The 14446-nt window shown below is 37.6% G+C and overlaps 1 protein-coding gene across 1 annotated transcript; it reads right to left on the bottom strand.

The window, feature by feature from the left end:
• Nucleotides 1-322: 322 nt before the first annotated feature.
• Nucleotides 323-12639, bottom strand: LOC126366741 (uncharacterized). The gene is made up of 5 exons (XM_050009975.1): nucleotides 12475-12639; nucleotides 3175-4104; nucleotides 3001-3094; nucleotides 2526-2691; nucleotides 323-1536 (listed from the first exon to the last, which is right to left on the bottom strand). Exons 1-5 carry the CDS (start codon nucleotides 12496-12498, stop codon nucleotides 1380-1382), a joined length of 1371 nt encoding a protein of 456 aa, XP_049865932.1. The 5' UTR covers nucleotides 12499-12639; the 3' UTR covers nucleotides 323-1379.
• Nucleotides 12640-14446: the final 1807 nt, after the last annotated feature.

Here is a 14446-nt window from a genome sequence, read left to right as displayed (position 1 = left end):
TATAAGCAAATGATTTATATTGAACAATTACTATAAGAATTACTTAATGATTATTTTGTTTGAAAATAAAGAAGCTGACTGATTACAATTATTTTTTTTTTATTTCCTGATATTTCCTTGTAAATATCATTTTGAGAAAAGGACATTCTGAGAAAAGGACATTTCGAGAAAGGGACATTTCGAGAAAAGAACATTTCGAGAAAAGGACATTTCGAGAAAAGGACATTTTGAGAAAGGACATTCTAAGAAAGGACATTTTGAGAATAGGACATTCTGAGAAAGGACATTTTGAGAATAGGACATTCTGCGCCCAGACGACACAAACTTAGGAGGTGTTTTGACTTTTTTGAAAACTTCACGAAGTGAAAGAAGTACGTACCAAGATTGTAAGTTAGTGGAAATCCGTGGTAAGTTATGCATGAAAACGTTGGCTCCATAAATTGACAATGTTTACGGCTATCCTCGCAATCCTGTGTGCGACCATATTGGTAAGTTGCACAACTTCCCATGCACATAATTATATCCATTAAGTTGTTCCGGTAGATATAACATTATAACCTACCCGTGATACAACTAGGTAACTATGTTGTAGTTGGTGGTGATACAATTTACGCTACAGCGAACGAACATAGCAATTTATGTGCTGCGATGTGGTGTTGATGCGGTTTTTCGGTACACGGCTCTAACCGAGGTTTAGATTATGACGCGTGTGGGTATCAACTAATTAAGTAAATTTTAAATTGGGTCATTTCAGTCTGTATTGACATATAGGTAAACTTTTTCATATATATGTCAGTTATCTGCTTTATGTACTTAATACGGCAACCAACTTTTCTTCATGCAGCCTTCGTAAAGTCGTCAGTACTAATTAGCAAGGAGCATTTGCCTTATAATCTATTGTGATGTCCCGCATTTCAAACTTTAAATAAACTGTTTTCATACTAAGCAAAAAAATAACAAAGTAGGATGCATTCGTTTTTCACACGTTGATGACTTTGGTATCTTCATTGTAGAAGTACCAACCACATAGTGTTAATAGTCTAAAACTAGTGTAACGTTGCACTATAAACTCGTATTTAGTGGCTACTGACGGTCAATACTGAAAAAATCTGTGATATAAATATATTGCAAATGAAATATTGTTGCTAATCCGTTATACGCAATAGTTCGTCTGTGTATGTACCTACCTATTTCTGGAACAATGGTTACGTCAACGATATGTCAATGACGTGTTTTAGAATTAGGCTATTTTGGTGAATTATCTGCAACTATCAATACTCGCCCGTCACCCTACCGTCGTCTAGGAACCCGTCAGTAGTTGAATGAATACGTCCTCTATGTGTGGCAAGGAAGCGTAATCCTTGTACTAATATTGTCTATCATTGAGCATCTGTGGGCGCTTCGGCGTGGAAGCCGTGCTCCGGATCAGCGTCATAGTTCACCACACGAAGCTTCCCGTTCTTATCCATATAGCCGTAATGTCCCTTCACTCGCCCGTCGTTGTCTCTCTCTTCGTAACGGAACTGGCGATTCTTTCTGCAATCAACCAAAAACACTTAGCTTAAATTGACCTTCAACAAGTTTATCCGTTATAATTACGCTGCATAAATGTACCCGTGGTAGCCCAGTTGGTAGAACGCTTGATTCTCTATTGCCAATGATTTTGATGTTTTTTTCAAATTCATGTTTTGATAATAAAATAAATGATTATCACGTGATCAGCGGTGAAGGAAAGCATCGTGAGGAAACCCACATTCCCGAGAAATATATTTCGGAGTTGAACTATGGGTAATTTACTTCTCCGTAGTACAACCAGTTGGACGTCGCAGTTGTACCACGGGTCGGGAGGGGGTATGTGACCTAGCCTATATTGAGAAGGTATATCTACTATATAGGGTATATCGGTAATATTACATCCTACCATGATTCTAAGTTCATATCAAGTGGAATTTTGCGTCGCAATATTCATGTTTATTTTTAGTATTTTTAATTATTTTCAATTCTGCGCTTTTGCGATGGAAAATTCACTTGATATTGATGTCACCAACACCCTGTATAGTAGTCAAATATGTAATCGGGCGTGATGAAACACGACGTAATCCCTTAATGGGTTTTCAGTACAAGCCCTGTATAATAAGCCGAATGGCATTGTACTGGACTTGTACCTATATTTTATCCACATACAATACCTAGTTATCATTTACCAACTTGACCGCCTCAATGAGCGCCCTCGTGCGGGAAAATCAAACTCTACTACTATTCAAAATGATGACGGGTGAGGCCGAAGGACTCAGTTGTGCACACTCGTCCTGGCTTGACATCGAGTCACTAGTTCGAATTCCGTCCGAGTCCAGAATTCGATTACGCTGTCTTCGTGAGTTACCAAAGGTAAGTGCTATTAAAATAATCAACAGTGTATATCTTAAAAAGCTGTGACATACGGCCGGACAGACAGACATGACAAATCCATAAGGGTTCCTTTTTTGCCATTTGGCTACGGGACCCTAAAAATCATTTATACTAACCCTTTTCCTGTGTCGTATCCGAACTGGTAACTATGGGGTCCCTTCATGCCATGCATACGGAATTCCGTGCGGTCGCCGGGCGGCGGCGTGGGCGCATTGGCTGCCCTCTGAGGCGAGGCGGGCGCTCGCGGGGGAGGAAGCCGCAGGGGAGCGGGGTACACGTTACCTGAACAAGGTACAAAACACTTAAAAAGACTCGGGCAAGATTCGAACCCGCAGCTCTTCCCGGAGTGGCACACTCATCCCGGCTTGACAAGAGTCAGAAGTTCAAAACCTTTTAAGAGTTTAATTAATCAATATGAATTCATACATTTTTTGTATGGTCATTTAAATACACAAGTCACAAAATTTAATAAATATTTGTGTAAATTTCTTAGAATTTACTCGTAACTATTTCTGCCCGGCAAACTGACTAAAGAACGATGCAGATATTATCTGTATTATTTCAACAAAGTTAATATACAACACTACATACGTCCAGGATGCCTGTAGTTTGTTTCAGAAGTTTCTTGCTCTGTGGGAACATTAACGCCATATGTGTCCTCTGCCGCAGCGACCGGCTGCTGTAACTGAAAAACAAATTATGCGTACTTTCAGTGGCGAAAAAATATATCCATCTTTTTCGGTAAATGAGAAAATATCAACTAACCTGGGCTTCATGCTCAGCCTTCAATTTCCGTTTCTCTTCAGCTTGTTTGTACAGGAAGACATTTTTCTCATCAGGTGTATAATATTCACTTTCGTCGCTCGATACAGGCTTAAACGGCTTTACCGGCTTAGCCCGCGGTACCTCAGTTGTGTCTTCTGCGAACTCAGCTAACGGAATCGGTATGGGCTGGAATCCCTTGGTGACCTTTTTCGGGTATAGTTTTGTGGGATTTTTATACTTCTGTGACAGAGGTTTCGGTGGAGTGAGATGCACAGATAGAGTAGGTTCAGCGGGTTTGAAGTGAGAGCTAATAATTTTCTTCGGGTTCTTTCGATGAGGTTTGACAGGCACTTGATGTTCAGGCGCAGGGATATTAAACGGCTGATTTATTTCTGTCGAAGGCAGCTCTTGTTCGTTAGACGGTCCAGTGAAAATGTAATCGTTTGGAGCATTTTCTAGTGGAGGCTCAAGTTGTCTAGACGGCACTGGAATAGCGATATGATCGCCGTAATACGCTTTACCTCCTCGCGGATTACCCAGTATCTCTAACGTCTGGTTGTTAGTTAGGAAAATTGGTATTACATCAGGTTGTCGCTGAGGTAGCAACAGATTTACTGGTGTGCTCTCATGTGGAACTTGAGCTATCGGATACCAATCAGTCTGGTCGCCGGCTTCCGTAGGCGCGTAGTAATCTATTTGTTTTTCCGGCGACGGTGGCAAGAGGTAGGTAGCAGGTGTCACGATAATATCCGGTAACACTTCTATGGGTCTGTGCGGGTCTGGAGGTATGAGGTAACTGTCCACACTCGCTTCGTCAGGTATATAGAATGTGTCCTGTTTATTATCGGCAGTGGCCGGCTCAGTTGCATTTTCTTCTTTTCCGTCAACTGGTACCCTTATCGCCAATGTAGAGAGTGCTAGCGGCAACACCTGGAATAAATTAATACTATTAACAAAAATGCACAATTCATTACGAAAAAAAATGTCGCGTTAATCAAAACGATACACATGACTAATTTTCTCAGTCTGCCTACAAACTAAAATGGTTCGTTAAAGCGCAATTGCTTAACTGCCGGTTAAATGAAACATCGATAAAAAATAGAAGAGGTTTTTCTGTTACATCAAGTCACGTAATCTCCAATTAAAGAAAACTGTGTCACAATGATAGAAAAAAGTATATTAGAAGAAAAAAGGTATTAAGGTTAGAACAGACTATAGACGAGCGCAATGAATCGCGAGACACGATTCTATCTCGCGTCGTTTTATTTGAGTTACGTGCTTACGTTCAGCTGCCTAGCTGGGAGCACCAGACCATGTGCACTTGTCTCGTTCCATGCACCGTGCAAGTTGCATGAAAAGTTAACAAATAATGCTTCTATATAAAGGCGTTCAGCTGGCTATCTTCTCCGGCATATCGTTAAAACCGACAGAAAAATTGTCTTCTCTGCACCGTGGTCCATGATAACATAGACGATGGGCTGATCACCTATCACCATACGGTTCATAATGGCGGTACATCATATTCATCACATAACATAAGCTCACAATTATATCACAATTGGGGTAGTCAGAGTTACATCCATCGCAAGGTGAACTAAGTACCTTACCGAACTGTCAATTAGAATAACGTCATCGTATTAAAAGTGGATGCAATTGATCTTTCTTATTATTTGTGCCTCTGCCAGCCCCAGTAAGTTTATGTATAAATGTTGTTAGCAAATATTACCTGGCCATGCGAATTATACATAACTTAGAAGTATACAGTTTTAGTTACGTGTCCAAACTTTTTGTGGCGCCCACTTATAGTGTGTAATATCCACTGGCTATTACGTGCGCCTCTGTCTACATAATGTTTATTACGCGAGTCAATCAAGTACGAGCACCTAATAAAACAATTATACTGCATTTTATTACATATTTAATTAGGTGCTTAATATCGTTACTTCCGCTATTTACATCAAGTCGATAGTCGATACATATTATAACATACCTACGCTTCGTAGTACAAATTGTATTGTTACATCACGGTTTGAAAGATAAATAGAGACTTTGTTAATCAAAGCGCAGTATTGAAAGTAGTTCTCTAGTACGGTCATTGCGAACATTTCGATCGAGAGTTTGCTCTCTTTGTGGTGAACAGTACCAACTAAAACTTGTATCTGCTGGTTCAAGCCCCATTTAGATGTCAAGCAGAGGACTTAACATACAATTTATTGAATAATAAAGAGTATCGTTAAATGTTAAATATTTCGCTACAAAGTAAAGTGAAATATTAATAATAAAGCTCAGGTAGGTATCTACCATATTTATTGAAATAGCAAGGATCTTCTATATTATGAACGACGAAGTAAGATCCGAAAAATTATGAGTTTCAAGAAACAATATTCAATAGCTGTAGCCGATATCTTTTTATTGCTTTCTATTTTTTGAATTATTGTCAAACATAGGTAAACATTTCTCAAACTACAATATCAACTATTAGCTGATTGCAAACACGATTAAAGTATTTTTATTGAATTGTGAAGTAGACGAGTGAACACGCAACGCCGCGGACAATAACAAGTCAACTTGTCACGGCTGCGATTTCGTTACAGGTGTCATAACTCAAGAAATATAATAGTCACGCTGCTCACGGGAAATTACATTTACTTTTCTGTAATATATCTCGTATTCGAGTCACCTTCACGCCGAAAATTGGCAAACACAAGCAAAAGTTCGTCTGTAAGTAGGTAACTTCCGCGACATAATCCTATTACAGTGTTCCAGAGTTACGGATCGCGGCTTAGCGATGATATAATCTTATCAAAAAACAGAATCTAGGTTCTAAATATAGACTACCTGTTTTCTAGCTCTTCTGGTGCGGTAAACGATATGCTTACGAGTTCACTTTCGTTTTTCTTAGATAACGGGAAGTGCAAGTAGGGTACCTACAAGTCTAGTTAATACTAGCCATACCTAAAATAATTTTGTTATATTTCTATTTTTATTTAATTAGTTTTCTATAATTTTTATTGACTTTTATTAATTTGAATTTGGTTTATGTGAATTAATTTAATGACATTTATTTAAATCTGTACAACAACTAATTTCATAATAGGACCTTTGTATTGACACTTTTATATTTTAAATTTTATAAATTTTGCATGATTTATGTAATCTAAATGCACGGTAAACTATATTTTTTTGTAACATCTGTCACACTGCATTTATGGCAAATAAATAATCTTATCTACCTAGTGACTTGATAAACGTAAAAGCTCTATTACTGGCTGTCGTTTCAGCGCAATAAAAGTTGATATATACGATTACATTCGCTGCATGACGACGTTATGTAAATTTACTATATAGTGGCGTCGTCGCCTTGGTAGCCGGGTAGCGCCGACAACATATTGAAAAACAATGAGAAACTTGATATCTCGAAAACAACAAGAATGCCGCGTTTTCCGTTTACAGCTAAACTAAACGCATGCATACATACCTGAAGAAAAGCCATTTATTAAGACAGAAAGTAGGCCTATAGTTCACACAGTTACGCAAAAACTGACCAGAACTGCCGAGAAGTCGCACAGTAAAAAAAGGTTCTGGTGATCCAAGCGTGATGAAGCGTATATATTACGGAAACAAATCTTTGTTTTTCTCCTTTTCTTCCTGTAGCTAGATGGTGCAAGACAAGTAAACAAACTTGACCTATCTTTGAAAACTTACTACTTACAACACTTTACTGCCGTTTTTAGGGTGCCGTATCTACCGTAACCCTACGCTAACTACAAATCCTACGCTCTCTGTCCGTCCGTCTGTCGTAACTTTAAGGGACTGTATCTATTAAACCATATTTGGTAGCCAGTTGAAATTTTCAGATTATTATTAATTGTAGTGGATTTACCAAGAAATAATAAAATTAACGACAAGTAAAGTATAAAGGCCGCTTTATACGAAAATGTATTTTTTTTCAAGGTGATTATAGTTTTTGTTCTACACAGCCTCCGTGGTCTAGTGGTTAGAGCGTTAGGCTTACGATCTGGAGGACCGGGTTCGATTCCCGATGGGGACATTGTCGAAATCACTTTGTGAGTGAGACTGTCCTTTGTTTGGTAAGGACTTTTCAGGCTTGAATCACCTGATTGTCCGAAAAAGTAAGATGATTCCGTGTTTCGGAGGGCACGTTAAGCCGTTGGTCCCGGCTATTAGCCGTAAAACACCTCTATCAACCCGCATTGGAGCAGCGTGGTGGAGTATGCTCCATACCCCCTCCGGTTGATTGAGGGGAGGCCTGTGCCCAGCAGTGGGACGTATATAGGCTGTTTAATTTATGTATGAATATTTTTGGTTCTATACAATTAAAGTGCAGTGTAATTAGGCAAGTTTACTCTGCGTTATTTACTCCATCGATTGAGTTCTCCTTTGTACGCTGGTACTGCACTGCCCCCTCGAATACTCTGGAATATTCTCGGGTGTGTCCTCTCGATGTGTGAGTCCAATTCTCTTTTTACAAAATTTATTATTATAAATGGATAAACGCCAAGTGAACAATACTTTATTACTTGCGCATAATTAATCCAGAAGATTTATCTACGTAAAACTCGGCCGACATTAATGGTTATTGGCGAAGAAGGGTGCGGGTAGGTATATATTTTTTTAACCCTTCATTTTCCTAAGTTAACTATATTAGAATAACGATGTTATTAGAGGTTTGTGTTACTTATTAATTTTCTTCTGTTGTTTATATAGTTTCTAGTCTTGCAACTGCTGTTGACTCAAAGTGTGTCTGAAGTAGGCCTAGCTAATAAACGTCTACTAACAAAAGCTCTTATGTTACAGTTTCATAGTTCATACTATATTTTTCTGTCAGTTTGAATGACAAAACCATTACTGGACGTTTCTGTAGGTACCACCGTAGCGCGTGATCCATAAACAGAATAAAGTTATTTTTTTATTATTATAATTTCTAATTAAAGTTTTTTTTTGTAATTTTTATTCAACTTATCTGTCAACTTCCTTGCCTTGTCCATTTCGCTAGACTTTCATAACTGAAGCCACGAGTAGGCAAGAGTGATAAATTATTAGTTACACGTGGCAGTTGCTGCGTGTCGCCAGGCGATCTTTATTGGATAGGCTTTTAAAAATACTGTTAGTCGAACGGATTTTAACCTGCCGTTGATATCGCAGAATTTTAAGATAGATTACTTATATCTAGTATATATTGATAGGTTATTTCATCGTTATCATAATCTAGAAAAACTCCCTTTACTATCGTATTCGTTATTTGTAAATAAGCGAATAGACCTGGCATTAGCAATTACTGTTTATGATAGTATTCTATATAGATTCTTTGTGCTTCGGAACGAAAGACACGTTAACCCGTTGGTCCCGATTACTACTTATCCGGTTACTGATTATAAGTACTTAGTCGTTACGTGAATCATGTAAAGGGCCTTTGGCGGCTCAATAATAATCCTGACACCAGGGTTGAGGGGTCCACACGATAGAAGAGAAGTACTACTCGTTAGATTAATCTAATCTGATCATTAGGTATCTTTGATATTGTTGAGTTTCGCCAGCTGCGGATTCCCTTATTGATTACTGGTGACTGCACCCACTCCAAAGGGATACAGAAGTGGTTTTATGTATATGATACACGTTAAGTCTTTGTGAAGAGAAGTGAAGCGTGAACAGCAATGTTTGTCTAGCTAGATAGGTACAGTCATGAGCAATATCATGTACCCACTTAAGAACCCTGTCGCACTATCATATTTGACATTTAATGAGACTTACGGTTTAATTTGTCAAAAAAGTTAATGTGACATGGTTTCTAAGTGTATACATATTAGTAGTCGTGACCGTACCTAACCGGTATCGGTATACCACCCGCCTACTGAATCTTTCACAGTAAATCGCAAATGATAATTGATATTCGCAACTTGGTTTAAATCTCCGGAATGTAGGCTAACAGTATTGTGTAGGTAGTCTTTGTGGTCAGGCCTTAATGGAGCAGGATATTTGTTATTGACTTTCTACATCTGCCCTAGAAAGCCTAGCTTTCAATAGCGCGATCGTAAGCGATACCTTTGTAACGTAGTGCTAAGATAAATCTGCGGTAGATATTAATATTCACCATCCGATACCTATAAATGTAATCAAATCTGTTAACTTTATAAAGTGCGTAGGTGACACAAATAGAAAGGTTGTTCAATTTAATAAAAGTTATAATTATATTAGTTTTCAATACTTGGCAAAGTTGGAATCTTATAGGACAGCATTATTATTATTATTATCGTCTTTCTTTGATAACTTTTCCAAGTTTTGATTAAGTTGGCAGATAGCTCATAAGATGCCTAAATAATGACAAATATATTTATGTGTCACACCCAGGATCATAAGCAGTTCGGGGCGTTATTGAGTTTGTCTTTGCTACCCCGACCATATATGTAACGTACTTAAATAATTATATAGGCGATGGTCTTCTTATCGTGTGGGTTGTGAGTGGAATACCAACCTCATCAACCCTGGTGTCAGGGTTATTACTGAGCCGAAGCCAAAGGCCCCTGACATGATTCATGTAACGACTACATACTTACATCAGTAAGTAGTAACTGGGGTCAACGGCTTAACGTCCCTTCCGAAGCACGGATCATCTTACTTTCGGACAATCAGGTGATCAGCGTGTAATGTCCTAACCAAACTAGGAATCACAGTGATTTTTGTGATATGTCCCCACCGGATTCGAACCCGGGGCCTCCGGATCGTGAGGATCGCTCTGGACCACGGAGGCGTTGAAATGGCGTTTTTTTTGTTTTTTTTTGACGTGACTTATTGTAGATTTGCCGCAGATGGCATTAACTATGGCCGGACAAGTGGGGAGCGCTGAAGGCTCTCACCCGGTAGTTGAAATAGCGATGGTAACCAGTTACTATTGAATTCCATATTTACCTAATTTTACAACAACGATAATTAAAAGTGATTGCAGACTGGAGCTAAATATATAATTTTATTTCATTTATTTAGGTGACTAACAGCTTATTACAATTACAGGTTACCCTACCATACTCAAATATAGACCAAAGAAAGCAGGATACCAGGTTTGAGTATACACATAGCTATATTAGAAAAAGAAAAGAAAAAATAATTATAACTGTCAATAGAAATAATTATAACTGTCAATAGATAGCACGTAAATTAAGTAGGTTTTTTTTAAACGTATAGATAATTTAGGTGGAGTACGCTTTTTTTTAGATACCTAAGTATATTTGTAATTAGTTGTAAGTACCTTATCTAATTATTATTGTATGTCTAAATATACTGAATGCTAAAATCATTACTGCCATCTATATACCTACCACATTTATTACAATAAATTTTCATTTCATTTCTCCATACCCCCTCCTGTCCTCCTGAGGCCTGTGCCCACCAGTGAACCTTTTTTTCTGACGTGACTTATTGTAGATTTGCCGCAGATGGCATTAACTACTTCGCCGGACAAAGACCAGTGAACCGTATGTAAGTAATTTGTTTGGAATTGATTACAAATAGTAAGAGAGTCTATCTACGCGATGCACAAATTGTGATCGATGAAATAGAAAATTACCTGGATCTAATTACATGACAAATGTAATCGCCGTATCGTGTGACCAATTCTAGTTCAATGAAATGATCGCCGGCTTTCCACCTTAGATTGATCGCAATCGAGTGACATCTACCTGTTACCTTCAGTTTGACGTAAAATAAACAATAATAGATAGTAATCGATTCTAACTAACTTTAGATCAAGAGGTCATACCTACCAATCCCAAATCGTTGGTTATATACAGGGTGTTAGTGACATCGTAACGAAAACTTTGGGGGATGATTCAGACCATGTTTCTGAGTTGGTAATAGTGGTATATCCTGTCGGAAAAATCATGAAAATTTTTGTGTTTTCTTTTTTATTATTTTCAATTCCATAATTTTGTGACGGGGAATTCCACTTGATATCAACTCAGAATCATGGTCTGAATCATCCCCCAAAATTTTCGTTACGATGTCACTAACACTTTTTTAATCAATTTTGATAATGTAATGTGTCAAATTAATCGCTTATTTGCCAGAATATGTTATTATATTATATACAGATGTTATTTCTGTTTGAGGTCAACATAAGCTGCAGTTATGTCGGCTTGCAAATGTTTTACTTGTACATTACAAACATTAACTGAGCATTAACTTTACTCTTTACATTTTACAGTCTTCTAGACGTTATTTTTGTTAGTAGGGCTTGGGTGGAGGTCATTCGCCTTGGCTAAAAAAAAAACTAAGCTCCAGCTACAAATAATAAACGACGGAATAGTAGTTTTATGTTGTCGTCTTTCGAATCTGTAGTTTCTAACAAAATATGGACTAGTTTCCGAAATAAATAATTTGAATATGAGTACCAACCTAGCTAATGTTGTGGGCTGGGTAAATACCGGAGCGGGTATATTCGTAATATATCTTAATACCTTCTCGTAACAACTAAATGCTAACAGCCTATCTGCCTATTTTCCTATAGAGGTAACTTACTTACCGAAAATAGGTAAAGGCCTACTGCGGCTAAATAAATAAGCAGAGGTGTTACCGAAGGTACACATTAGGACGGACACCTGTGTACGTTTAAATCCCTTTCAACGGTAAATATCAGTTAATTTACAGTAAGTATGTTATCGACGGGTCTCTATCTCAATAGTGTAATTTTCAAACCAGATAATTCGCAGCTACCACTATCACTTTTGAGTCTATTTTACGGACTTCTGTAATCTAATAAGGTGTAGAAATTCGAGCGATAGCAGAGACAGTGAATAGATGTTTAAATGAAAGTGAAACTAATAAGGTTTGTCTAAGAAACCGATCGCAAATGGCAACGCCCTTCAATAAGCGAAACTTTTTACCTTACTTATAATGTAAATACTACTTCAAACTTTAGTTCAAATACTGATCAGTGTTACTAAATAATGAGCCATGTAATAGAAAGCATTTTTTTGGAAAGTCTAATTTCACGCAACCGACAAATCGATCTCAGTTTCCTATTATAAATATCATTGTATTATGTTAATACTGGTGATTGAACTACATAAAACTAAAATAAATTTTAAAGCTTTTGAAATAATAAGTAGGAAGGTACCTAAATCCGTTAAAATTCGGTGAAAGAAAGTTGAACTAATGCATTAAGTAATTTTTATGTTGTCAAAGATTACTTAATAAAATAAAAGTTTGATATTACCACAATCAACGAAAATTTTCTTTCTAGGTAATTAAAAGTAGGCTTAATAGGTATTTTAAATGATAACTTACGTAAAACAATGGCTGCCACATCATAGATTTTTTTCAAATAATTTACACTGTTACATCAACGTTCAGTCTTCCGGGTTTCCGTTAAATGGGGCACAACACTAATTATTATTTTTTATTGTAAAGTGTAGTCGCTATAGATTCCGACAGCACCGCGCCTGCGCTCTACCGTTCATAATAATGGCCGCGACGCGGGCGCGCTCGCATTTTATATAAGATCGCCAATTCGCCGCAAAGGTCTCCTCCGGCACATTATTCCACCGACAACGTTGTTTTATTTTAACGTTAGATAAGTATTATTAGGCACCCTGAACATTATTTGCAGCATTGGTGATGCGTGAAACTATCTGCCTATTGCCACAAACGTAATTAAACAAACAAGAAACGAAAAAGAACAATAGACGCAGCGAAGCAAAAAGTATAGTGATAAACTATTAGTAAATAAGCAATATCTTTATTGGACTAAGAACTCAATCTCCGAAGTTTGAAGCTGTAATCAAGAAATGTGTGCCACAGTGCGACTGTATTCAAACGACCATAATACCTACTTACTTGTGTCGAGCTTGTGTCATAATTTTATTACTGGTATACCATAACATTACCAGAACGAAATTTCAATTAAAAGTTACTTAAGCAAAATCGAATATAATTGTACTCGCATGTAGAAAGTTTAACTTACGTATTTGAATGTTTTACCATAACAATGGCCCCGATTCCTGCAGACACCGCCTAATTTTATTTTAAGTTATATCCGTCAGTTTCATATCCGTCGAAAAGGAAAGGGACGGATGATTCACAGCTCTTAATTTTAGGAAGAATGAGTAAATGAATGAATAACCCGATCGAATCAAAAAGGTACGTCACTGGTATTCAATCCGTTTGACATGCTGTCTACTAACTGTGTCGGGTTATTGACTGATGTAAAATTTTTAGACGGTTGTTTTAGATTTGTGCTTAAAATTGACGTGTGTTCCATAAATTTTATGCTTGTCGATTACCCGTCCCTTTTCTTTTCGGCGGATAAGAAAATGACAGATATAACTTAAAATAAAATTAGATGGTATTTACAGGAATTAGCACCATTACCAATTTAAATACTTTTGTATGTATTGTGTATGTAGTAGCTTATAGTATCAATGTAAGAAATCAATTCTTTCTCGATTAACTCGGTTTTATTTATTTCATAATGACCCCATAGGAGAACAGCATGATCTCCATCATAAGCTGGGCACAGGCCTCCGTCTGTTCCTAGCTGTTGTGGGACGTACTTGATCTTCTTCTTATCGTGTGGGTTGTGAGGTGAATTACCAACCTGGTGACACTACATTGCAATCTGTAGGTAAGTATATTTGCGGGTAGTTGGTTTCCTGCACCAAGTGTTGTCCAGAAGAGTAGTCACTATTTTTAAACATAACATAGCTTTACTCCTGTATCCCCGAGAAGGAATACATGTAAGAGGGGGTGTACACTCCTCGCCAGCTCTGTTAAGTCCCATGTAATAGGGGGAGAGCCTATTGCCATTAACCGGTCACAAATCCTGGGACATAACATCATCTCAACTGTGAATTCGATTTAGGAGTTTGAATTCATTCATAAAAGCCCGGGATCGAACCCATGATACAATAATGTAAGTCACTTGTTCTGCAAACAGGGCTATCACGGATTTATTGACTTATCTTTAAGTTTCCTCATTTACCACATACTTATTCGCACGTCCTGTCCCATTAGCACTAGACAGGTCCGTCCTATAATTTTATCCTGTAATTATTATAATAATAAGCAATAAAGTATTAAGAAATACATCTATATATAAACGGAAGTCCGACAATTTGTACACGTTTAGGCACGGATACATAACAATTAGCTAATTACTTCCCTACAAACCCGTGGAGATTGTTATCTGACGGCGCGCATTCATGCGACCGTATGTATGATGTAAAGCGACCCTCAGTGGTCACTGGCCCCAACTAGACGT

This window comes from Pectinophora gossypiella, chromosome 5, assembly GCF_024362695.1.
Source record: "Pectinophora gossypiella chromosome 5, ilPecGoss1.1, whole genome shotgun sequence".
NCBI classification, from domain to species: Eukaryota; Metazoa; Arthropoda; class Insecta; order Lepidoptera; family Gelechiidae; genus Pectinophora; species Pectinophora gossypiella.
Note: the sequence above shows the minus strand (reverse complement) of the source record. Positions and strands in the feature narration are given on the sequence as shown.

Coding starts and splice junctions, on each gene's coding strand:
- LOC126366741 (XM_050009975.1), bottom strand. CDS start 12,498: ATGATGTGGCAGCCATTGTTTTAC. Junction 3,095..3,174: donor AGGCTGAGCATGAAGCCCAG/GTTAGTTGATAT, acceptor TTTGTTTTTCAG/TTACAGCAGCCGGTCGCTGC. Junction 1,537..2,525: donor GGATACGACACAGGAAAAGG/GTTAGTATAAAT, acceptor GGTTGATTGCAG/AAAGAATCGCCAGTTCCGTT.